This window comes from Myotis lucifugus, unplaced genomic scaffold (assembly GCF_000147115.1).
Source record: "Myotis lucifugus unplaced genomic scaffold, Myoluc2.0 scaffold_37, whole genome shotgun sequence".
NCBI classification, from domain to species: domain Eukaryota; kingdom Metazoa; phylum Chordata; class Mammalia; order Chiroptera; family Vespertilionidae; genus Myotis; species Myotis lucifugus.
Window position 1 is genome coordinate 6,891,978 of NW_005871085.1, and position 25,204 is coordinate 6,917,181.

The window sequence follows — 25,204 nt, forward strand, 5'->3', positions numbered from 1 at the left end:
TGAGTCTGCTGCTGCCTGTGTACAGTTGTTAGGGCAGCGGTTCTCAACCTGTGGGTCTCGACCCCTTTGGGGGGTCTAACGACCCTTTCACAGGGGTCGCCTAAGACAGTGGTCGGCAAACCGTGGCTCGTGAGCCACATGCGGCTCTTTGGCCCCTTGAGTGTGGCTCTTTCACAAAATACCACGTGTGGACTCGCACGTACAGTGTGATTGAAACTTCGTGGCCCATGCGCAGAAGTCAGTTTTCGGCCTGGGCGAGTCTATTTTGAAGAAGTAGCGTTAGAAGAAGTGGCGGGTGTCGGTTGGTCAGGTGACAGAAGATGTGGCTCAGGCGGCCTCGGGATATGCAGCGCGGGGGAGGCGCACGCGATTCATGCACGAGTTGAGTGAGCCAGTCAGTCAGCAGTCTCATGTGCAGTGGTTAGTGCTAGTCGTGTCCGCAAATCCCGCGCGGGTGACAAAAGTACCTACTTGAAGCATAAAGTTACCTGTATTTTTCCAACCAGCTGCAAATCCTACAGGTATTTTTGTCATCAATTTAAGAATTGTAATTATTTTGTGTTGGTGGCTTTATTATTATTTTAGCAAAGGCCAGCTTAGGAGTACCCTAATTAAATTAATTAATAGCAATGTACCTACCTATATAGTAAGTTTAAAAAATTTGGCTCTCGAAAGAAATTTCAATCGTTGTACTGTTGATATTTGGCTCTGTTGACTAATGAGTTTGCTGACCACTGGCCTAAGACCTATATAGTAAGTTTAAAAAATTTGGCTCTCGAAAGAAATTTCAATCGTTGTACTGTTGATATTTGGCTCTGTTGACTAATGAGTTTGCTGACCACTGGCCTAAGACCATCGGAAAACACATATATAATTACATATTGTTTACAGTAGCAAAATTACAGTTATGAAGTAGCAACAAAAATAATTTTATGGTTGGGGGTCACCACAACATGAGGAACTGTATTAAAGGGTCGTGGCATTAGGAAGGTTGAGAACCACTGTATTAGGGGTTTGTTTGCACTGGAATTCACGAAGGCTACATCTCTGAATGGTACATACCATCTTTGCTGTATGATTTAGAAAGCTGCACTCCCAGTTAAACTATCTTAGATAACATGGTCTTTAAGAATTGACTCATTTCATCAATAGAAAACTAGTGTGTCAACTATAATTTAAAAAGAACAAAAGAAAACTAAAGTTTGGAGACTGAGTAGCTTGTCCAAGCTTACATGGCAAATAAGGAATATCAAAGTCCTGCTTCAAACCCTGATCTGGACAACTCCTAAGCTCTTTTCCACTGTATTGTTCCTTAACTCAAAAGCTGCATTAGAGGCTAACCTGGAGCAAGAGGAGCAGGGCAGAGACCCTGTGTGTGTGTGTACATCTCAGACAAATCAGAAAGTTTATTCTCAGAATAAACAGGTGGGTCCTAGGTCTCCCAATTTGTTTTGAATCTTATTTATACTTATCTATAAAATACACTGTTAAGTTAAAGATCTCTAAGATTCCTTGCAACTTTAGAAGTAATTCTTTAAAAGTTCTGTGACTTCTAGCTTTTCTATGTTACACACAAGGTAACTGAGGCAGGAGAGGTTAAGTGCCCTACCCACGTTCACATAGCTGGTTCCTGAGAGCAGAGACTAGAGCAGCCGTGGGCAAACTACGGCCCGTTTGAAATGAATAAAACTAAAAAAAAAAAAAAGACCGTGCCCTTTTATGTAATGATGTTTACTTTGAATTTATATTAGTTCACACAAACACTCCATCCATGCTTTTGTTCCGGCCCTCCGGTCCAGTTTAAGAACCCATTGTGGCCCTCGAGTCAAAAAGTTTGCCCACCCCTGGACTAGAGTCTAGTTCTGCAGTTCTTGAGCTGTTGTTCCAAGTGATGTCCTTCCTACCAGGCCCAGTGTTTTCATACACAGCTCAGTGGTCTTAGCTGCTTGCTTTATGACTATTCCTTTGACATATTTTGAGCAGTTCAGACACTGGAACATAAAAAACTCTATTGTTTATAAAATAGTTTGACCTCCGTTCCCTCCTTTTTGCTCCCTAGTAACCCAGTGAGGCACGGTGGCGACCCATTAATTTGCATAATGAGAAAGGCTCTGAAAGGCTGTGAGACTGACCTGCCTGATGCTAGTTACTGAGCAGAGGCCAGGGCCTCCTGACTCCGACTCCAGAGCGTTTCCCTCATTCCATGCTGGCACTCTCACCTGTGCATGCGTCACAGGGCTTCAGAGCTGACTCCTTTTTAGTATTCTTAGTATAAGCTGCTTATTGAGCACTAAGCTAGGGGTTGGAATATATAAGCATATTTTGCTTATATATCATTTTTTATAGTAACTAGAGAAGACAGGTGCTTTCCATTTTATAAATCCAGATTGGGCATTCAGAAGCCAAAGGACTTGTTCATCACCTTCCTCTATGCAACTAGGACTCAGGTCTCTCAGTTCCAAATTTGCTATGTTCTCCCTATTCCCAGTGTGTGCACACTGGCATAGCTCTGACCTCAGCAAAGGCGGAGCTATATGCTGGGGAAAGCTCTGTGATAAGAGACAGAAGACCTGGATTCTGGGCTTACCCTGTCTCTGTCTCTAAATCCTTATGTACACTTGGGTGAATCACCTCCCTTCTATAAGTAATCTGTAACATGAAGGGTTTGGGTCACCTAAGCTATAGGAGCCCTTCTCTTAGATTCTAAGATCAGTTCCTTAGAAAATTGTCCACGTACAGGAATTACCTTTTAGACGTGCACAATGCAAAATGTAAGCCTTTTTTGAGTAGATTGTACCAGGATGACCCTGACTATGGCTTCCAGGGAAATAGGCAGGTTGCTGCTACCATTTTGTAGATGCAGAGACTGAGACTGTTTCTTGGATGTAAGATGTTAGTGTCCCCCTTTTGTCCCAGGGACTTTGAGGTACCCTGGCAGGTCTTTTTGCACATCTCTGTGGGTCAGGGTGCTCATGCACAGTGAGCTGATGCACTTGTTTCTTCCCACATCTCCTGGGCACAAGCTTAAGTCTCTTTTGTTCGGGCAACAGGTGTTTTTCCTAGAAAATGATGACCAGCACAGTTGCCTGAGTGATCCAGCAGATCATAGCCGGCTGACCGAGCACATAGCCAAGGCTTTTTGCCTTGCTCTCTGTCCCCACCTGAAGCTCCTGAAGGAAGATGGAATGACTAAGCTGGGACTTCGTGTGACACTGGACTCAGATCAGGTAAGAGATTCTGAGGCAGCCTCTGAAGCTGGCCTTGGAAGCTGGTCAGTTTCTGTTTTCCGACATGTGAGTTTCCCTGCATCAACCCAGCCTTTCTTTGGACCCTGGGTCTGACCAGATATAGTACTTTGGCCTTCCCTCTGTTTTGTTTTTTTTAAAACATATTTTATTGATTTTTTACAGAGAGGAAGGGAGAGGGATAGTTAGAAACATCGATCAGCTGCCTCCTGCACACCCCTCACTGGGGATGTGCCCGCAAGCAAGGTACATGCCCTTGACTGGAATCGAACCCGGGACCCTTCAGTCCGCAGGTCAACGCTCTATCCATCAAGCCAAACCGGTTAGGGCAGGCCTTCCCTCTATTAAAACTACACCTTGCTGTGCTGTTTGATCAGACTTTGCACTTTGGCTTCCTCACCTGAAAGTGTTCCAAGGACTTGGTTTTCTTTTTAGGGTTAGGAGAAGGGTGTGTGAAGACCCGCCACCCCTGTGTGAATGATATCGATGCTGCCCATTGAGACTCCTCAGTCATTCTGCCCTTAGAGAGCAGGGCCCAGCTGTCCTTTGTCCTGTTGACCACAGCAGGCCTCTGCTGACTGGCCTCTGCAGCTCCCACTCCTTACGGTTTTCTTACTGCGAACATTTCCATGTTTGTTAGTAGATGGGACTTGAGCTATTTCCTCATTCCCTGTCAGCTCACGTCTCCTATAGTCAAGCTTCTCTCCCTTTCTTACTCAGATTTTTTGGTGCTGTTAGTAGCAATAATCCACTTAAAAAATTTTTTTTATTGATTTCGGAGAGGGAGAGATACAAACATCAATGATGAAAGAGAATCATTGATTGGCTGCCTCCTGCATGCCCCCCCACTGGGGATAGAGCTCACAACCCAGGCATGTGCCTTGACTGGGAATAGAACCGTGACCTCCTGGTTCATAGGTTGACACTAAACCACTGAGCCATGCCAGCCAGGCAGCAATAATCCATTCTTAGCACATGTGCCCCCACTCTCTCCCAGTCCCTCGTCCCATTGCCTCTCTCCCATGGCCTAGCATCTAATCTCTCTACAAGATATACCTCGGATATATTGTGGGTTCCACTCCAGATCACAGCAATAAGTGAATATTGCAATAAAGTGAGTCACATGAACTTTTGGGTTTCCCAGTGCATATAGAAGTTACATTTACACTGTACTATAGTCTGTTAAGTGTTCAGTAGTAATATGTCTAAAATCAATGTGCACACCTTACTTAAAAAGTACTTTATTGCCCTGGCTGGTTTGGCTCAGTGGATAGAGTGTCAGCCTGAGGACTGAAAGGTCTCGGGTTTGATTCCAGTCAAGGGCACATGCCCGGGTTGCAGGCTTGATCCCCAGTAGGGGGTGTGCTGGAGGCAGCTGATCAGTGGTTCTCTCTCATCATTGATGTTTCTCTCCCTTCCTCTGAAATCAATAAAAAATATATTTAAAAAATACTTTATTGATAAAAAATTCTAGCTTTCAGTGAGTCATAATCTTTTTGCTGAGGGAGGGTCTTGACTCAGTGCTGATGGCTACTGACTGTTCAGGGAAGGGCTGCTGAAGATTGGTGGGCTGTGGCAATTTCTTAAAATAAGATAATAATGGAGCTTGATGATTGACTTCCTTTCATGAACGATTTCTCTGTGATGTGTGATGCTGTTTGATAGCATTTTACCCACAGAACGACTTTCAGAATTGGAGTCAGTCCTGTCAGACCCTGTCACTGCTTCATCAACTAAGTTTATGAAATACTCCAAATCCTTTGTTGCCTTTCAAGTTTTCACACCAGGGATAGATTACTTTCTTTGCATAAGAAGCAACTCCTCATCCATTAAAGTTTTATCATGAAATTGCAGCAGTTCAGTCACACCTTCAGGCACCACTTCTAATTCCAGGTCTCTTGCTGTTTCCACCACATCTGCAGTTATTTCCCCCACTAAACTCCTCAAAGTCATGCATGAGGGTTGGAACCAACTTTTTCCAAACTCATGTTAATGTTGATATTTTGACCTGTTTCCATGAATCACAAATGTTCTTAATGGCACCTAGAATGGTGAATTCTTTCCAGAAGATTTTCAATTTCCTTTGTCCAGATCCATCAAAATAGTCTCTTATCTATGGCAGATACAAAATGTATTTCTTAAAAAGTAAGACTTGAAAGTCTAAATTACTTCTTGACCAATAATGGATGTGTTAGCAGACATTAAAACATTAACCCATTGTACAGCCATCAGAGCTCTTGGGTGACCAGATACATGTCAGTGAGCAGTAATATTTTAAAAGGAGTCTTTCTGAGTAGTAGGTCTAGACAGTGGGCTTAAAATACTCAGTAAACTATGTTGTAAACAGATATATTGTTATCCAGGCTTTGTTGTTCCACAGGCAAAGATTTAGCATAATTGTTAAGGACCCTAGTATTTTCGGAGTGGTAAATGGGCACTAGCTTCAACTTAAAGTCACCAGCTCATGGCCCTGCCCTTTGAAGCCAGGCATTGACTTCTCTTGAGCTATGGAAGCCCCAGATGGCATGTTCTTCCAGTATCAGGCTGTTTTGTCTCCATTTAATGTAGCCACCTTCACTAATTATCTTAGCTAGATCTTCTGGATAATTTGCAACAGCTCTTGCTGCTTCACCTTGAACTTTGTTATGGAGATAGCTTCTTTTCTGTAAACCTCATAAACCAACCCGTTAGCTTCCAATTTTTATTTTTATTTTTTTGCTGCTTCCTCGCCTCTCTCAGCTGCCATAGAATGGAAGAGTTGGGGCCTTGCTCTGGATTAGGCTTTGGCTTGAGGGAACGTTGTGGCTGGTTTGATCTTCTATCCAGATCATTAAAACTTCCTCCATATCAGCAATAAGCATTGGTATTCACTGGCGTAGCATTTTTAATTTTCTTCAAGAACTTTTCCTTTGCATTAACTTGGCTGTATGGTGCAAGAGGCCTAGCTGTTGGCCTCTCTGAGCTTTGAATGTGCTTTCTTCACTTGTTCATTTCTAGCTTTTGGTTTAAAGTGAGAGATGTGAGACTCTTCCCTTTACTTGAACATTTAGAAGGCATTGTAGGGTTATTAATTGGCCTAATTTGAATATTGTTGTGTCTCTAGGGAGGCCTGAGGAGAGGAAGAGAGATGGGGTAATGGCCAGTCATTGTAGCCGTCAGAACACACACATTTATTGGTTAAATTCGTAGTCCTATGTGTGTACAGTTTGTGGCACCCCTAAATAATTACAGTAGCAACATCAAAGATCACTGATCGAAGATCCCCATAACAAATGTAATAAAGTTTGAAATATTTCTAGGATTACCAAAATGGGACAGAGACACAAGGTGAGCAAATGGTGCTTGATAGACTTGCTCGATGCAGTGTTGCCACAATCCTTCAATTTATAAAAAACTCAGTATCTACAAAGCACAGTAAAGCAGAGCACAGCAGAATGAGGTGTGCCTGTACACTTCTGGATTTTGGATCCCTGGGACATGTCCCAGTGTTCCTGTTTGATGCTGTTGTGTTATCATTAGGGAAAATGTGGACGGTTATGGATCTGGCTCCATTTCCTAACTAGTCATCAATCAAGAAGTGTGTGTTTTCTATGTAAGGTCTTTCCCCAGGCTATACTAAGCATAGCAGAGTAATTTAAATGAGGTATCATGGTTCTTTGTCGAATGGTACCGGCTGGAGAGTTACTTCACATAAAACAATTAAAAAATAATTTTTCACTGATGAGTGGGCCTCTTGAGGGCCAGGGCCCTGTTCCATTCATCTTTGAATCTCTGTGTTAGTAGACGCTCAAAATATGGTGTGGGACCCAATGGTTGACAGAACAAGTGTTCAGTTCCTGCTGTGCTAGGGAGTTATACTCAGTATAGTTCTCGTTTTAATTTTCACAACCATAGGCTTATTTCTGACATTCCGTACCTCTCCGGAACACCTCAGTCCCTTCTGGGGAACTAAGACCTTAACAGGTTAAGTGTCTTAAGAGCCCAAGGTCTCACAGCTACCACGTGTTAGGGTCAGGATGAGTAAATGACAGGATGAAAAATGACAGCTTAGGGAAGAGAAGTTTGTGTTAACTGCTGTGTGTCCAGCCCATGGCCAGGAAGCCCATCTCCTTCCTGCTCAGCCTCCTTGGCCCTCAGCTCTCTGGAGAGAGCTGCTCTATCCAGTAACCTGTCGTCCTTCTCTCTGTGGTATAGGTTGGCTATCAAGCAGGGAGCAATGGCCAGCCCCTTCCCTCGCAGTACATGAATGACCTGGACAGCGCTTTGGTGCCAGTGATCCATGGAGGGGCCTGCCAGCTCAGTGAGGGCCCCATCGTCATGGAACTCATCTTTTATATTCTGGAAAACATCGCATAGACAGAGAACTTCGTGTTTTTTTCCTGTTCAGACCTGTTGCAACAGCAGTCATACCAAGTCATTTGCACTTTAGAACTGGAAGATTAAGCTTTTGTTAACACTATTAATTGGGGGTGGGGTGGGAGTGGGGTTTGCGGGACTACGGTGGCTGGGGGGACAGATGTTCCATTAATTCTAAGTCTTCTATGCATTGTCCACCAGATCTGGGCAGCTTCCATTACTGCACCACTGTTATATTATCCTTGAAGCTAAATCCCCTTCTGTTCCTGTTTAAACAAGAATTCTCCTGTTTTAAGACTTATTTATGGTCTTGTGCTCAGAAATGCTCAAATGGGTACAACCATCACCAAGTGTGGGGTGGGAGGGCAGAGAGGAAATAAAATATGAAGCATCAGTCTTGTACTTTTTGTACAGAATTGATACAAAAAGGATCACACACTGATCTTGTCCCATTTACATCACAGTAACAAGTAGAAGTCACACTTACGTTTTTGTTTGTTTTTACCAGATTACCCAACGGATTATCACTCTTCTAGCCAAGGAAGGGCACCTCAGTGTAAATGAGGTGATTGGATAGCAGAGCCGAGTTGAGGATTGCTCAAGATCTGCCCCAGTGATTGGCTGGTACTGAATTGGGCCTTTCTGTGAAAGCTGACAATATACTCAAGGCATTTTTAGATATAATGTACACTAGCTGTATTTTTAAAAACATTTTATTGAGAAATAATTTAAACTTCCAAGCAAGTTGCAAGTACAAAAAAACCCTATGTACGCTTTACCTAGATTCACCTATTGTTCACATGTTAACACTTTGCTCATTTGCATTATCAGTGTTTCTCCACAAAAAATGGAGACATTTGAGAGTAAGTTGCATAGCTAATAGCTCTTTACCCCTAAATACTTTAATGCTTATTTCCTAAGATTAAAGACATTCTCTTCCATTGCAGCAGGACAGTTCACAACTTTAGTCAATTTAACATTGATATACCAGCTACTTGACTCTAGCATCCGTCCAGTAGTGTCCCGCACGGCAATTCCCCCTCTCGTGCAGCTTCTAGCCTGGGATCAGACAAGGCAAATAGCCTTACTGCATCTTTTATGTCCTCCATACTTTTGGTGAGTATAGTTCCCTCACCTCATTTTAAAAATTTGATTGGTATCTTTCCACAATTAGAATCAATTTATGCATTCTTGGCCAGAATCCCAAGTGATGTGTGCTTTTTATATAGTCACCTGCACATCATTGATGAGGGTAAATTTTGATCACCTGTTCAGTGTTGTCCAATTTCTCTAGTATTTCCCCCCTTGGAATGAATAACCAATGTGTACAGACACTTTCAGATCATGCAAATATCTTGCTCATCAAAATTTCCCTAAGATTTAGCATCCACGGATGTTTCTTATCTGAACTAATCTTCTACATGATGGCTACAGATTTTTCAGTTCCAGCACTCCCTCCACCTTTACCAGTTGCTTTTGGTCATTATAAGCAAAAGCTCTTCCTCCTATTTACTATTCACTTAATTTTCATTGTGGACTTGTGGATTCCATTTTGAATGGTTCTAACCCATTATTTGGGTACTCAAATAGCTCAGCTTTGGCCATAGAGCATTCCTTCAGGGTAGCTCCCCCATCCTTGTGAAATGCTTCTATCATTTTTTTTAACACTTTGCTTTCTGGCCTAACAAGATTCTCCAGGCTCATCTAGTGCTCACACTGCCCCAGCCTTGGAATCAGCCATGGTTTCTTTTAGTGGTATTGGAAACCAAGTTTTGGTTTATCCATGATATATGTGATATAGTCAAAATACTTTCTTTTTCATTAAAATTTACTTTGGTCACAGACCTAATGGATTTCACGACCTAAAGTTTGAAAAACACGGCTCTAAGGTAACTCACTCTTATCACTGTCATCTTCTAAAAGCCCAGGCCAAGCAGCAGACAGTCCCTCTGGTACAAGCACAGCTCCAAGAATCCTCTGGAAGCTAATGCAGGCCTCTGGGAAGTGAGAGGCTGCTTCCCAGTGGTTAGCGCTGGGCTTAGCACTTGGCAATTAAAGGCTGTGGAGCTATGTTTAGGCAGCCGTTTTCCAAACAGGCTCACAGCCTGGCCTTCACTTTGAAGTATGTCCACCTATGTTTATCCCTTCTCCATGGCAGTGGTGGTGGATCCACATTCTGTACTCTCTCTCCATAAGCTTTGCTGATGGTGGCTGCAGAGTACTGTGATTGTAACCTTTTCCCAGACTCAGAGGCACCCAGAGCTTCTAAGGGAAAAGAGTAGATGCCGCCCAAATACCAGCATGCACTGAGCCTTGGGACCACACATCCCTCCAAAACCTGGTAGGAATATTTCATAGGGCAGCGATTTGAGGTGTAACATCCAACTTGGTGTAAATATACCTTGGAAGTTTGGAGCTTCTACAAACTCTGGTCCCATTTTTTCCCCACAAAAATTTGTCTTTCCTCCTGTTCAGTTAAATATACCTTGCAATTGTGAGTATTTCTTCTGGATCAGTGCAAGCTTTTAAATTCTCCCACTGAGGACAGGCTCTGGTCCTGCAGAGTCAGGTCCATTCTCAATTGCATAAAATATCTTGTGGAATGGGGCATTATAGAGCCAAGGCTAGTTTACCACCCCCCCCCACCCCCCAATTGTTTTATCTCTGTGTTATACACTGTATATTGTAAGAGGTATATAAAGTAGAGGGCTGAAATATCACATTTCTAAATATGTCAAATTTTTCTAGAACATAAAACTTAAAGATTGGCATATAGAGATCCTTATAAACTGAAGAGGGATAGGATTGCCATTATGGTAACATTAAATTTTAAAAATTATTGCATTCTTACCAAATGCTAGACAAGGTATTTCTCCATTTATTTTTATCAAACTTTCTGAGCACCTACTGGGCTCTAGAAAGATAGGACGTTACCTTGTGTAAGTTCCCATCTAAGTGTAAGTTCCCATCTAATACCTTCCCTCACCCAGTGGTTCCTGAATGCTAGTGGGCCCACCATTTCCAACTAAATCTACTTCTGTCATAATTAGTCATCAGGGGAGCAATTTATGCATTTAATGCATTTCATGCAATAATCAAGCAATCTGCTGAACACTTTTTATATTAAGTTCTATTTTAATAGTAATGTTAAAATAATAATTTAAACAGTAATGGGAATTTTAGGAATTGTACACGTAGCCTGAAAGGCTAAGGAGTGGAGCAGGAATGATGCCCACTCTGGAGTTTGGGAAGCTGAGGCCATGGGAAGAGTCTGTGGGAAGATTCTCGGAGCTGGACCAGGCACAAACTCCCTGGCTCCACCAGCCTCAGTCCCACGGTTTCATCTTAAATGGAGCTGCCTATTTAAGGGGCAAGATCTTTGAGAACTACCCACAAAATTCAGAAAACAAGCTCTCAACAATGGTGGCATAAGAAAGAAAAATAATGTTAAAGTCACAAAATAGTTTGCCTTTGTGAGCAAGACTTCCTAAGAAAAATTTCTTCTGTGTTTTGTTCAGTTCACTAATTCAGAAGTATGCCTTGCACTAGATTAAAGAGGGAATTTACAATTTAAAAATAATTTGGGTCATGGCAGCTTCTCTGCCCCCGAATCACTAATCTGTTCGGTTGCTGCATTTGGACAAGTCTCAGGATAAGACGAGGCTGGGCAGGCTCCTCCCACTACCAGTGACCCCCGCATGCCTTGGCTGCAACAAAGGCCCTTTCAGAAAGAGCCTCAGTCTCCAAGTCCAGTGGGTGCTTTGTCTTGCCTCCCTCATCCTGGAGGTTTTGTTTTTCAAAAGCAAAGAGCAGGGAAGGAGACAGAACTGACCAAGCTGCAAAGGGAAACCTGTGAGGCACAAAACACTTCCTACAAATTGCAACGGGGCGTTCCCAGTGGAGGCCTGAGGTTAGGAATCCGAAGGTGGTTGGAGCCTCTGAGGGTAACCACAGCTGTCCTTGCCCTCTTAGTAAGCACTGGTTGCGGTGCAAACCCTTCTTTGCTCTAGGCCATCTTAGGAAGGCTAACAACCCTTCTTTTCATTCTAGATCACTGCTGCTTTGACACACGGATGTAACTACAAATGTTAAATCTCACATCTGTAGAAATTTTGGTAGTTTACTCTGATGGCCAAGTAAGTCTGGTCAGAAAGCTCTTGGAAAAAAGTCATTTGTCTGTCCTTCCTGCTGTTACCCTCTAAAAGATTTGCTACTAAGGGCAGGAAAGCACGGTCCAGCCCTATGTCAGAAAAACACACACAAACAAAAACTCAGTCCCTGAGCTGTGCTTACGCAGTGCTGTGGTGACCAGTAAGCTGAATGTATCTGCTTCACTTAGAGCCTTTAAAAGATGACCTCAAGGAATGCTTTGTACAACTTAAGCTAATGCTAAAAAATGGGTGTGGGGAGAGGGAATGGGATATTAAAGTTTATTTCTAAGAAATGTAGAATACTGCAGTTTTGAATATTAAACCTATTGCAACTACAAATCCCTCCGTCTCCATCCATTCAGAAAAACAAAGCCAAAGGAGAATTTCTTGGGGAGAATTAAGGGATTTCCCTCGGTGATCAGCCAAAGAGGCAAGGCTTCCTCTGCCCTCTCTTAAAGGAGAAAGCCACAGCAGCAGTTTGTCAATTAAATGTTACTGCTACTCGGGCTTTTAAAAAGTGATAGGACTTTTGTTTAGGATTTTGATGGTTACTCTGCGTGTAGGGCATAAAACCCCTATAAGTGAATTAGACATAGTTTCTTAAAAAGTTACATACATTTTTGTGTCGTCTCCACCCCCCCGCCCCCCCAGTTAGCAGTCTTTTTGTGTTAGGTGCACAGACCGAACCCAAGATACAGCCTTGCCTACTTCCCACCATATAGTCCAAAACATCACTTCCTTCCTCCACCGAGAGTGTGGGGAACTAGTGCAGCAGCTGTCAGGAAACAAGGCACAGGCAGACGGGCGTAAACCGAGCTGTGGCACAGGCCACCACTGACACCGAGGCACGGAACCTGCCCCACCCCAAGCAGGGGCGTTTCCAATCTCTCAGGTTCTCCCATCCTTTACAGATAGAGCTTTTAAAGGCACATTCAGAAATGTTGCAACTAGAGGCTGGGGTAAGCTGCACACAGTTGCTACACAGGGGTTCAGGGGCTGCAAAACCCCATGGCACAGAGCAATGAGGCTTTCCTTGCTTTTGCCCAGAGGGAAGGGGAAGCAGCCTCCTGGAATCCAGCCTGCTTTGGTGTGGAGGCCTAGGAAGGAGCCAGCAACAGGAGAGACCAGGCCGTGGTCAGTAATGCACGTACGTACAGGTCTTTGGTGTTTGTGTAGCAGCATGTAGCTCCCTTATACACAAAGGCTTCTGTAGCCAGCAAAGCTGGGAAAAGTATGCTTCTGCACACAGCCTGGCCTGACTCCTCTCCCAGCGTTGACTGTCTGAAGCACAGGCACAAAGCATAGGAAGTCAGTCTAAACTGCAATGAATACACACACAGAGTTTAGAAAGGTTTTCCTGAAAACAGACCTGGGTTTAACTTCCCTCCCAGGGTCTACTGAGGATCCTAAGAAACTCAGGCCAAGCCCTACCCAACAGTTTTGCCTTTTGATCATTCTCACAGATGAGAACTTCTGAGGCTTTCTCCCCCATAGGAGCTGTGTACTGGATGTGCCCTGTGGGCCTGGGCAGAGAGCAGGGGTGGAGGTTCTGAGCGTCCAGAGAGCTGCCCACCTCACAGGCCCCTAGGCTCCAAGACCAGCCAGTTCTCGGTGACCATCTGTATGTCCTGGCCACTGAGAGGCTCCCGCAGCCTCACCTTCACCTCCAGCTTGCCCCCAGTGGGCTTCCTTCCATCCAGGACCTGAGGATCACAGAGAGGGAGATGGTAACTGATGGGGACGGGCTGGGAGCAGGCAGCTCCCTATGCTCACAGGTAAAGAATGAGGAGCTACAACATTCTGTGGTATCAACATAGGAGTCTCTACTTCATGACAACCCTGGTGGTGGGTCCAGAGAGCTGCCCACCTCACAGCTAAGTCTTACCAGAAAGAAGTAGTATGTCAATCCAAGTAAGAGTTCTCACTCAGTTTCCCCATGGAAACTCCTGGGAGAAATTCTCTGGCTTAAAGGTGCAGCCTGAATAACCACAGCCCAGACCCTTCCTTCACAGATGGCCCAGAGAGTGGATGTTCTATTACACAGCCAGTGTGGCAAGGCCAGGACTAGAACCCAGGCCAGGGGTTCCTTTCTAACCCCCATGCTGCCTCCCTCCTGGGCAGGAAGGGGGAAGCTGATGTGCAAAACAGTGAGTGCTGCAGCCTCGAGAAGCCTAACCACCAATGCGGCCAATACAGAGCCCTTAAGAAAACCCCAGGAAAGGTGGTGGAGGGAAGTGGGTGCGCCGTAGTGGGAAAGCCCCACTGACGAAGGCACCAGCAAGGGTCTTGTCCACACGCTGCTGAGGACACCCTTCTCTCTGGAGCTCAGTTTCCTCATGTCAAAGGCAAGCTCTCAGAGTCACTGCCTGTGAAATCTGTTGAGTTCGTGGAAGCTTAAGGAGCTGTCTGGGGCCAATTCCTTAACAATCTGGCTTCATTGTGGCGGGTCCCAGCTTGTGAAATACCTTATCAACTTTATGTCCAGAGCTTGTTTCATTCTGTCAAGCTGCCAGACTACTGCCCAACCATAACTCTGTCCTTCCGTATCCAGGAGTTTATATGTGCCAAGGTGACAGCAATGACCGGGCCCTGCCATCCACCATCCCTGGGAACTTGAGTGGCCCAGAGTGTCATGGAAAGAACATAGCTGCTCTCTGAAAGGGCGATGCTATAAAGTTTTGTCAGACCCTCTGAATCTCAGTCTGTAAAATGGGAATAGCACCTATTGCACAGCACACTTCTGGATGTTTTTAATGGACTGATGCTCAGTGAACGTGGGGCTTTACTTGCCAAGCCCTCTGGTTTTCCCACCCTACCTCTACAATCTCTGGGTCCTACCTCCAAAATCTCTCTGATCTCACACTCATTCTCCAGCCGCTCCAGTTTCAGGTGGGCTGTGCCGACCAGCTTGTCACTTCTGAAGAAGGATCTGGGGAGCCAAGGGTCAGCAGAGGGTTGGACTGGGCAGGGAAAGCAGGAACGAGCTGGCTGAGACCAGCACAAGAAAACTGAGTAGTAGTGGCAGCAATAGAAGCCTTTCCTTCCTCCCAGCCCACCCTAGCATTCTGACCGACAGGGGGCTCACCCTTTGTGGAGGATTTCAAACTTGATTCCTTTGCTTTGGATCACCCTTCTGAAGCCCCGGTGGTTTCGGTTGATGTTTAATTTGAAGAGCTGATCAAATTCTGCAAGAGTGAGAGGAACTTGGCTACCAGGGATTTCCTGAGGTGGTGGTAACAGGCCTGGGGGCTGATCTCCCCTCTGGATCACTCTGCCTGTAATTCAGTGAGACTACCACCAGAGGGTGGTAGAGCCTAGGTCCTGGCCTTGCAAATCCACTTGGACAGTTCTTGTGCTCTTAGACACAGATTTTGCTCAAATGGAAGGGACATGGAATTTGGAGTCACGATTGCATTCCCACTACTTTTGTGCTTGGAGGTCATAGGCAAGTCCCTTTTTCTCTCCAGGCCTCAGTTTCCCCAACTACATAAGAGGAGTTGTAATACCTGCCTTTGTCTCCCAAGTTGAGTACCACATAAGATAATAGATCTGGAAACACAAATGCTGCACATACACATATCGGAGAATGAGGGAGGAGAAAGCAGCTCTCACCTGGAGAGTTTGTGTTCTTCACCACAGCTGTTTTGCTTTTTTGAGCCTGGTCCTAAAGCAGTAAGAAGGGAGAAGTGTGGGCAGCTTGAAAAAACAGGTCTCTTGGGCCAAGTCGGTGTTGAGGGAAGGGACGCCTATAGATCTTCAAACCCCTCCCTATAACCAGACCTTCCAGGGACTGGGAGAAATTGAGCACCAGGTCCCCGAACAGAAGATGGGGTTCAGAGGATCCTATCTCTACCTGAACCTCACCGAGTTAGGGTAGTGGAACTCAAACCGCACAAAAGCATCCAAGTCATCAGGGGTCACCCCTAAAAAGGAGAAATGGGGGTCAGCACCTGAGGTGGAGGGGAGCCAGTGCCTCCCATTGGCTGGGGGTACAGTGTCTAGGCAAGAGCCTCCTGGAGTCGGGGTGGCCCTAGGGCTACCTGGAGGAGCTGGGAGGTTCATTCCCCGGACAATGATCAGATGCATTTCTGTGCTGTTGAGTTCCGAGAAGATCCTATAGCCAGGAAGCCAGGAGAGAGAGCCCAAAGTGAAGTCATGCAGTGGGAAAGGGTCCCCCTTCCAGGGACTGCCTGCCTGCCAGGTAGTGCTCAGGAATAGAGGGTGCAGGAATAGAGGCACAGCTCGTCTGGGCTAGGAGCAGCAGAGCTGGTACGAAGACCTCGGTCTAGAGCTCCTTCCTCAACCACCACAGCTCTGAGCTCCTCCCAGACAGGCACCACGCCCAACCTCCCACATCCCTAGGCCCAGTGCCTATGGCAGGACCAAGCCCGGGAATTCTTACTAAAGGGGCCTTGGCTCCCAGCCTCTTGGCCCATCCCTACATGGAGCCATTGTCTCAGGCTTTGGTACCTCACAGTCTGGAATGTCTTCAACTCAAAGTGGTGGCTAGGAGGGTCGAGGCCCCGAGCCTGGGCCAGCTGCAGGATCTCAAGCTGCTTCTTGCGGTCCTGAGCAAGCTTCTCAAACCTGACAGGGACAGGTGCACACGTTAGCTCAACAGGCCCATTTCTGCTCCCCGCCCCACGTGCCCCAGCCCTGCATTTACCGGGTAGTCTCGGCCACATTGCCCTGGTGCATGAACTGCTTGGAGAACAGCAGACACTTCTGAAAATAGAGGCCCAGAGTGGGTCTAGGTTGGTTTTAGAGGCCTGACTTCTGAAAGCTCCAACCTTCTCCTATAGTCTCACCCCTCTCCTCCCCCAACACATACCCTCCCCAAGATCACTTTCCAAGTCCCTAAGTTTTTGCTGTTTTCTTTCTTGATGATAGCCACACCCCAAAATTCAATTACCACACTCCTATTTTATTACCCAAATTATTTACTACAGAACATTATCTTATGGTTTTTGGGTTGTTTTTTTTCATAAATCACAATAATATTTGTGCAAAACCTAAGAGAAACATCACTTCAGAAAGTAGACTTCTGGCAGCAGTTCAGATCGATATGTGCAAATATACATATATGTCTATTTTCCTATATACATATATGTATCTGTGTCTCCTACCACTTCCTCCGATCTTCAAAGTACTTTCCCCTCCAGCCTGTTGTCTGAACTTCATAACCACCTGGGATATTAACCATCCCATTTTACAGATGAAAATGTGGTGCAGAGAGGGGCAGTGTCTTGTGCCAGGTCAACAGCCAGTAAGTGGAAGAGGCACAATTTGAAACCAAGCCTCTCTGGTCTGAGCCTCACGCCTTTCCCCAAAGGGAGGCTGTGGGCACTGAAGGGAAGAGAGACAGCAGTCAACTGACCTCATGCTGCTCCAGAAGCATTTTTTGTAGCTGAGCGTACACTTCCTCGGCCTTCTGGGAGAGGCGCAGGTCCTCATGGTGAATGAGGATAAAGTCACCCTCCTCATCCGTCAAGGGTGAAGGCACCTGCCAAGGTCACAACGCCCCTCGGGCGCCAAGAGTCAGATTACCCCCCTACTGGCCCAACAGACACAGGAACCCAAACGGAATGGTTCCCCAGCTTCTAACCACCAGTGTTGGGAACTCATTGCCTCCCGTCTGTCCCCGGCTGCCGAGATGCTCTGCCTCCCACTGGCTTGTCATCACTGACCACCGGCAGCCCACCTGGCCTTTCCTGGCCTCTCTTGGGGCCATGGGGCCGAGACGCATAAGCAAAAGGCTTTTCCAGGGGTCACCACATCCTATCCCAGGCCCACCTCTCAGGTTGGCTGGAGGACCTCAGGGAAGGTATGGCTGATGGCAATGGACAGTGGCGTCCAGGCAGCTGCCTGGTTCACAGCCCTGCTGTCAAGCCTACCACCTGCCTCTTCTGCCTGAAAAGTCCTGCTTAACCAGGAGGGACTCACCTTGGCGAGGTCTACAGGTCTGCCGGCTCGGACCTGGATGATCTGAGCCTCGAGGCATTTGGCCAGCCGCAGGTGAGCTTTGGCCTGTTCCAGGTCCTGGCCACGCTTGGCCTGCAGGGCTGCCCGCTGGTACTGCAGTTTGCGGGCCTCTAGCAGTGCCAACTGCTCCCGCACTGAAGGGAGAGCGATGCTGGTTAGAGCCATGCCTGCCCCTCACTAGAGCCTTCAGTCCCCCACCCCTCTTCTCCCCAACTCACCAGAGGGACTCAGTGACTCCTTAGAACTCGAGGCCTTGGGCTCAGGCAGGGGCCGGGAGGAAGATACCAGAGGCTTCTTAGATACTGGGGCCTGGGTTGGAGGCTCATCCTGCAGGTGCCCAGGAGGAGGTCACAGGGAATCTGCTCCCCACCCGGCCGCAGCAGCTTGGACTCTCTTGTTAATATTGCACTAACTTGCTGTGTGAACTGAGATGAATGGCCTCCCCTTGTGGGCCCTCCAGAACCTCAGAAGCTCTGAGCTAACCTTCCCAACAGCAGACAGTAGGGTATTAGGGGTAGAACGTGGGCTCTGGAGTTAGAAAGACATCATTTTGAATCTAGCTCTGATAATGCCTATCTGGGTGCCCTTGGCCAAGTTTTTTCTCTGTAAAATGGACAACAGAGTCTGCGTTTACCCCTCATCTGCTACCCCCGCCCCCATCCCTGGAGTCTTAGGCCCTCAGCCAAACCTCATCCTCATCCCCATCTTCCTCTGCGGGGGCTGTTTCCTCGGAGGAGGCCAGTTTCTGGGCAGCTGCTAAAGCAGCTGCTACTGCATCCGCCTCAGTGCCTGTGATGGGCTCCAGACCAGGGATGGGGGGGAATCCTGTAGGGGAGAGAGCTGTGTGAGGGCTGGGGTGGCCTCTGTGGGCTCAGCTGGGTCTTCCGGGGCATGGCTGGGATGGGTGGCTCCCACAGGTGGAGGCAGCTACCGGAGAATCATTTCCCCTCCTCCTCAGAGATTTCAGTGACCCTAGGCCAAGCACCACTTACCTGGAGGAACAGGCAACTCAGCAAAATCAACTTTGCGTCCTGCTCGGTGTGCTCGCATGGCATCTTGATATTGCTGCGAGGGAAGAAAGGGAGGGGCTATTGTAGCAGCAGTCTGCAGGCTCCCACAGAGACGAAGAGGAAGACTGAAAACAGCCCCAGGAAGAAAAAGAGCCCCTGAGGCAGCAAGAGCTTGAAAGAGACAGAGAGATGGAAACTCTAGCTGCAAGGGCAGAGAGCAGACAGCCAGAGAGGGGCCGACATAGGCGGGTTTCACGGCTGCAGGCCCACCTTGGCAATGCGCTCGTGCATCCGGGCCTTGCGCTCATCCCCACTGGCCCGGGCCTGGATGCCTGCCTCACGGTACTTGTTCAGCCTCTGCTGCAGGGCGTCCAGCACCGTCTGTGGCTCAGCATGGGCCACTTGAGAGGAGGAAGGAGATAGCATCAGCCCTGCCTACCTCTCCCCAGTCCCCACTCCACAGTCCCACCATCCCATCCTACCTGGGGTTGCTGGGGTGTCAGGGGCCATCACTGGCTGCACTCGCTCCACTGCTGGGGGTATGACTGTGGGTGCTGTGAGGGCCTTGGAAGCCTGTGGGAGGGGCTTCAGGTCTGGGGGACCCAGAGCAGAAGTATAGGTGGGGGTGCCCAGCCAGTCCCAGCCTGAGCAGGTTCCCTCCACCATCCCCATACTGACCCTCAGGCGCTGGGGGCATGGCACTCAGGTCCACAGGCTGCCCCTTCTCCAGGGCCTCCAGGACGGCACCAAATCTCTGCACAGTAGTAAGCAAAGCAGGTGTGGTCATAGCCAGGGAATCTCAAGAGCCTGGGCTGAAAAAGTCCCCCTCAAGCCCGGTCCAGCTGCGTGACCATGAGCAGGCCACTTTCCCCAACCGTGAAACGGGCTGGACAGAGGGCCCCTGAGCCAGATGTCATACCTTCCCAATCCACATGAACTCTCGGGCACGGTCTAGGTCTCCAGCCCGCTTGGCACTCAGGGCAGCCACTTTGTACTCCCTCTGTCGGGCCAACAACAGGGCCCGTGGGTCTGGGTCTGAACCGGGTGGGGCAGATATGCCAGGGCTGCCCAAGCTGGCCTCAGGCTGAGAAGGGTTGTCTATGGAGAAACAAAAAGCCCATCAGGGTCAAAGAAGAACGTGCACACCTTCGGCTGCCGGCACCCACAGGAAGGTGTGTCTCTGGCCATCGACTGGTGAGATGGGGAAGCAGGCCATGGCCCTGGCCTTGGGAACTAGAACAGGATTTGAGTGTCTCCAGATACCTGGCAACATGGTGGGGGGGCCGGGAGGGTCTGCATCAGGGCTCCTGTTGGTTGTTTCCTGAGAGGCCGGGGATTTCTTGCCCAAGGCCACTGGAGGTGGGATCTCCTCCTCATTGATCTTCCTGCCTTTCCTCACAGCAACCAGCTGGGCCTCTAGGGTCTGAGGGAGAGAAACAGAAACCCAGCCGGACCCTTCACCTCCATCAGGCCAGTGGGGAGGCCTCCCCCCACTACTGGCCCAACCTCCTGCTGCCCTCAGCCCCACTCCTCCCAGCCCTGCTCCCTGGCTGTGCCCACCCTACCTTTAGGCCACGCTCACAGCGCCTGGTTTTGGCTGCTTCACCTGCCTCCTTGGCGCTGGCCGCAGCTTCCCGGTAATTGCGGATCCGATCTTCCAGCAGAGCCTGCAGCCCCTGAGGCCCTCCAGCCTGTAGATACTCCAGCTCAGGGCCTGGCCACTCCAGGGCCAGCTAGGCCCTTGCTGCTCCCTCCCTGCAACAAAGCTGCCCCAGAAAACCGAGCTCTTGGGTTCGAGGAGGAGCTCCTCAAAGCCTCAAGGAGGAGGCAAAAGGCCATATCAGAGGCAAACACAGAGGCCCAGACCAGCTGTGATGGGCTACAGAGGATGGTCTGGGAGAACAGAGACCTGTGAGGCCAGCCAGGCACCAAAGAGTTCCTCATGCTCAGTCACTGCTTCAGCAGGGGCACTGCTGGGGAGGGCCCGAGGGTTACTGCCGTCTTCCTATGCAAGCTATGCTGTATGCATGTTATACACGGGCACGCAGGGCTGTCAGGTCCCTTAAGAACCTACCTGAGCTGCTGGGGCTGAGGCTGTTAGGAGAGGTGTCTGCACTGGAGGCTCCATGTTTTCCTGTCCCTTCTCATCCTCAGAGCTACCCATGATGGCTGCCTCATTGCCATGCAGGGACCCAGCTTCTCCATCTGCACCCAGGACCTCTTGCAGCTCAGTCTGGGGAGACACAAGTCACAGGAGCTTGGGAGCCTCGTGGCCATACATACTGTGATAGGATCTGAAAAGAAAGGGCCCTCTTCCCCGCAGTACTTCCCAGCATCAGTCACTGTGCCTGAAAGCCCCCTTTACCAAAACACTTCTTTAATCTGACTGAAGACAGTCTTGAAAACAGTGAGACCACAAGTCTGAGAACCCCCAAGTACAGAGTGCAGACCAGACATCAAAGGAAACTAGTCTCTGCCCTGACTGGTTTGGCTCAGTGGATAGAGCGTCGGCCTGCGGACTGAAGGGTCCCAGGTTCGATTCCGGTCAAGGGCATGTACCTTGGTTGCGGGCACATCCCCAGTAGGGGGTGTGCAGGAGGCAGCTGATCGATGTTTCTCTCTCATCGATGTTTCTGGCCCTCTATCCCTCTCCCTTCCTCTCTGTAAAAAATTAATAAAATATATTTTAAAAAAAAGAAAAAGAGGAAACTAGTCTCACACTGTATAGTCAGGAAACAGCCCCAAGAAGGGCAGGGCAGTTGTGCAACATCAGAGCACACACAGGGGCAAACCCCAGCCTCCTCTGCAGTTTGATCAGGCCCAGGACACCAGCTTGGCAGACGTACCAGCAAGTCTGTATCGTCCTCCAGCCCTTCTTCCTCCTCCTCCTCCTCCTCCTCCACATCCCGCATACAGTCCGCTGCCAACTTCTCGATGTGGGCCATAGGTAAGGGGGCTGGGAAACAGAGGGTCAGGGACTCAGCAGAGGTCCATGAAGAGTGAAGGAGAGCCTTCAATGACTGTACATTTCTACACCCAGGTAGAAACCCTGCCTTTCCACAGCCAGTCCCACCTGGAAAACTCCTGCTCTTCCATTATGACCCAGCTCCAAAGACCCTCAGCAGGGAAACCTTCCTGGACCCTTCTCCGCACTTTTGCTATCGTTCTTCACAGACACATCCATCCTTTTCTCCTAACTACACCTGTCATGTATGTAAAGACTTTTAACATCCATTTGAGCTTCACAGTAATTCTGTAAGATAGGTCATATTATCCCTTTTATAGAAGTAAACTGAGAACTACCAATATTAATTTTCCTATTAATTGCAATCCTATAAGTAGCAGAGCCATGATTCAAACCCAGGCTCATCTAACCCCAAAGGTTTGGACTGAGAAAAAATGGAGGGCCATGGTCCTCCCATTATCCTCAGCTCAGGGGTACAGGGGTTGGGGGAGGTTTTCCCTGAGGGTTCCTGGTGAGAAGAGGAAGATTTAGATCCTCTGACCCTCCCAGACTTCAGGTCTCTGTCCTCTTCCAGGCTAGGCAGGAAGATTCTGCTTATTCATCGGATACAACTTCTATGCGCTGATTAGTGCCCAATTCAGTCTGTGCTGAGCCCCTACTCTATACCAGGCCCTGGCTGGGCTAAGGGTAGAGACCTGAGTCAGCCAGAGAATCACACTGCTGACTGTCCACATGAAGGGGGCAGTCAGGGAAGGAGTGAGCTCCCCATCACAGGTGTGTGAGCAGGGCAGGACGAGCTCTTGGTGAGAGTGCTGCAGAAGGGACATGGGTAGCAGGACGACCAGGCGATGTGGCTGCATCCTCAGAGCTGTGAGGACTCTCTCCACCACCTGCTTGAGCCCATCTGGTCCCAGCACCAAGTCCAGCCCAGCACCGACAACTTACCCTTCCCTTTGGGGACTGGCTTCCTGCCTGTGGTCCCTGCTTCCCCAGTGAGGGCCAGCAGCTCAGCCTCCAAGTCCTCATCATCTTCAGTCTCCTCCACCCCCAGCAGCATGTCCTCAGGGCTCAACTCCACAAAGAGCCCCAGCTGAGAGCAGAGAAGATTTCTTAGGAACCATACAATGGGGACAAGGATGTAGCCCAGCCCCACAGCCAGGCTCCTAGAGATCAGTGGCTCCTTCACTGTGTGAGGCCCAATGTGCAGAAAGGGAAACTGAGGCCTACAATATTACCCCTTAGTATACTCCCTGGTGACTATAAAGACAGTAAGACCACAATGCCATTATTATTACAACAATGACAGCACTGTATTTACTTAGCACTCACGTGCTTACCTTAGTTAATTCTCACAATCCTAAGGGGTAGGTTCTATTTTTAAAAAAGTTATAAAACACACATAACCTGGAAACTATTATCATAACCATTTTTAAGTGTTCAGTTCAGTGGCATTAAGTACCTCACACTGTTGTGCTACTATCACCACTCTCCATCCACAGAACTCTTTCCATCTTGCAAAACTGAAACTGTGTACCCATTAAACAACAACTCCCCATTTCCCCTTCCCCCGGCCCAATGACCACATTCTACTTTGTCTGTATGAATCTGACTACACAAAGGTAGGCCCTTTATCACATTCAGATGATACTGAGACAGCCTTGTTAAGTGCAGAACTAGAATTTAAAATGAGGTCATATGACTTGAGTCTCTGCCCTTTGTCCTACACCTTCCTCACCTGCCTCTTTTAAGAAGTCCCAGGACTTGAGCCCAGAATAGAGATTAGGGAACAGACCCCTAAGGCTGCAAAGCTCTCCCAGCGGATTAGCCCTCAAGCCCTGGCCTCTGTGGCTGGTAAGCAGAGCTGTGGCCCTAAATGAACCCCTCAGAGTGCCGAGGCCCCATCAGTACCCCATGAACTGGTGGTTCCTGAAACCTCCAGATCCCTCGTAAGGAGGCGGCCATGGCAGGAGGGTGCCTGGGTTCAGGCCTCATTCCCCACGTGTGCGGCGGCGGAGGCCAGGCAGTGTCCCTAAGGGCTCTGCCAACTCCAGGAGGCACCGCTCCAAGTCTCTGCGCTAATGGGGACACCACTCAGATGGCCCAGATGGCCCACGCCTGGAGGAACCCCCACCCCGGCTCAGGGGTGAAGGCATTTACATACCTGCTTGGCCGCTGCCACACCCTGCCCACGGGCCTGAGGGCCCTTCCGCGGCCTGGGCCCCGGCATCCTGGCGGCCTGGACACCTGTCTGGGGGGAACGGACGAGACTCAGACTGGAGCAGCCCATAGGCCCCCTCCCCAAAAGCGCTCCCTGAGTCAGGCTGGTCAGGAGGAAAAGGCAATGCTCACACCGAAGGATGAAGGAGGATCACGGAAAGCACAGCCCCGGAGCAAACACTAGGAGGCAGAAGGGAGGAGGCCACCTGCCAGCGGGCTGAGGGGAGTGCGAAACCGACGGCAAACCCGAGTGGGCGGAGCCGGGAGACAGGAGTAACCGCAGGCCGGGCGGCGGGTATAAGGCTCGGCTGTCAAACACGGTAGCCACACGTGGCTACTTCCATCGAAATGAACGGAATTAAAAATCCAGTTCCTCGGGTACTGGCCGGCACAAACACTGACCTTTTATCATCACAAACATTTCTCTTGGGCGGTTCTGTCTAGTCCAGAGGACTGACTCCGCGCCCTGGTTCAGGGATCTCACAACCTCACGGGGCCTACTCTGTCAGGAGACCCCGCGCCGGCACCGGGGGAGCAGACATGAATGTGACATGTCCCCAGCCTCTCGGAACATTAACGCGGGGAGACGGCCTCGTGGACGGACACACGCCCCCCGGGGCGCTCCGGCCCCGGCGGAGGGAACGGGCTCGGCCGCGCTGAGTCCGCTGGGAGCTGGGAAAGGACCCCACGCCGAGGGCGCGACCAGAGGGTCGTTCTGGGGGGAAGAGCCGCTTGGCCTCCGCAGGAGCCTCAGGACCCGGGGCTCCTGGAGCCTAAACTGCGCGGCAGGACGTGGACAAGTGCGGCCGCAAAGGTGCGCGGAGCCGATGTGAACGCCTCGACACCTGGTGGAATCCAGGCAGCATCCCGGGGCCAGGGCCGGCGGGACCGGGCCGGCGGTTCTGATTCTGAACCGCCGCGGGCTGCAGCCGGGAAGAGGCAGCGGGAGCGGAGGCTGCAAACCGTCCCGGCCGCAACGGTCCCGGCCGGCGGGGCGCGCTGCGGGGCGCGGGGTGGCGAGAAGCGGCTGGAGGCCGGAGACGGGGGTGGAACGCCAGGGGCTCCGAGGGTGAACCAGGCTGCGGGCGCCCCGGGGGGGCAGGGGTGACTTCAGGGGTCAGATTTTTAGCGGCGGGGCTGGGGGGCGGGCCCGGCGCCGAGCGGGGGCGGAAGCGCGGCGGCTCAGGGAAATCAGGCGAGGGCCAGTCCGAACGCGCCCGAAGTCCTGCAGGTCCCCGGGGCCCGGGGCTGGGGGCGTCGGGTGCCCGGAGCCCCGGG

At 49.4% G+C, this 25,204-nt stretch overlaps 2 protein-coding genes across 6 annotated transcripts in view; one reads left to right on the forward strand and one right to left on the reverse strand.

Moving 5' to 3' along the window:
* The window catches only part of ZFYVE9 (zinc finger FYVE-type containing 9), a 76,130-nt gene extending 68,087 nt beyond the window's left edge, over positions 1 to 8,043 (forward strand). For 2 of the 3 annotated variants that reach the window (XM_006087320.3, XM_006087323.3), the window contains 2 exons: positions 3,051 to 3,227; positions 7,440 to 8,043. In XM_006087320.3, coding sequence (XP_006087382.1) covers positions 3,051 to 3,227; positions 7,440 to 7,601 — 339 coding nt within the window. In that variant the 3' untranslated portion in view covers positions 7,602 to 8,043. The remainder of the gene's footprint in view (positions 1 to 3,050; positions 3,228 to 7,439) is intronic. The other variant, XM_023752774.1, reaches the window with a different exon arrangement.
* Positions 8,044 to 8,296: 253 nt separating this feature from the next.
* Positions 8,297 to 25,204, reverse strand: part of CC2D1B (coiled-coil and C2 domain containing 1B) — a 17,344-nt gene continuing 436 nt past the window's right edge. Inside the window, exons 1-23 of one of the 3 annotated variants that reach the window (XM_023752775.1) lie at positions 23,871 to 23,936; positions 22,655 to 22,799; positions 21,591 to 21,700; positions 20,819 to 20,977; positions 20,310 to 20,435; positions 20,008 to 20,167; positions 19,664 to 19,842; positions 19,423 to 19,498; positions 19,227 to 19,337; positions 19,015 to 19,145; positions 18,727 to 18,799; positions 18,423 to 18,559; positions 17,953 to 18,061; positions 17,696 to 17,868; positions 17,130 to 17,255; positions 16,419 to 16,477; positions 16,223 to 16,339; positions 15,793 to 15,866; positions 15,617 to 15,675; positions 15,365 to 15,416; positions 14,838 to 14,937; positions 14,591 to 14,681; positions 8,297 to 13,455 (exon numbers count right to left, since the gene is read on the reverse strand). In XM_023752775.1, the coding sequence (XP_023608543.1) occupies positions 13,327 to 13,455; positions 14,591 to 14,681; positions 14,838 to 14,937; positions 15,365 to 15,416; positions 15,617 to 15,675; positions 15,793 to 15,866; positions 16,223 to 16,339; positions 16,419 to 16,477; positions 17,130 to 17,255; positions 17,696 to 17,868; positions 17,953 to 18,061; positions 18,423 to 18,559; positions 18,727 to 18,799; positions 19,015 to 19,145; positions 19,227 to 19,337; positions 19,423 to 19,498; positions 19,664 to 19,842; positions 20,008 to 20,167; positions 20,310 to 20,435; positions 20,819 to 20,977; positions 21,591 to 21,700; positions 22,655 to 22,799; positions 23,871 to 23,936 (2,562 nt within the window). In that variant the 3' untranslated portion in view covers positions 8,297 to 13,326. Of the gene's footprint in view, positions 13,456 to 14,590; positions 14,682 to 14,837; positions 14,938 to 15,364; positions 15,417 to 15,616; positions 15,676 to 15,792; positions 15,867 to 16,222; positions 16,340 to 16,418; positions 16,478 to 17,129; positions 17,256 to 17,695; positions 17,869 to 17,952; positions 18,062 to 18,422; positions 18,560 to 18,726; positions 18,800 to 19,014; positions 19,146 to 19,226; positions 19,338 to 19,422; positions 19,499 to 19,663; positions 19,843 to 20,007; positions 20,168 to 20,309; positions 20,436 to 20,818; positions 20,978 to 21,590; positions 21,701 to 22,654; positions 22,800 to 23,870; positions 23,958 to 25,204 lie in introns of those variants that run through there. The other 2 variants (XM_006087324.3, XM_023752776.1) reach the window with 2 other exon arrangements.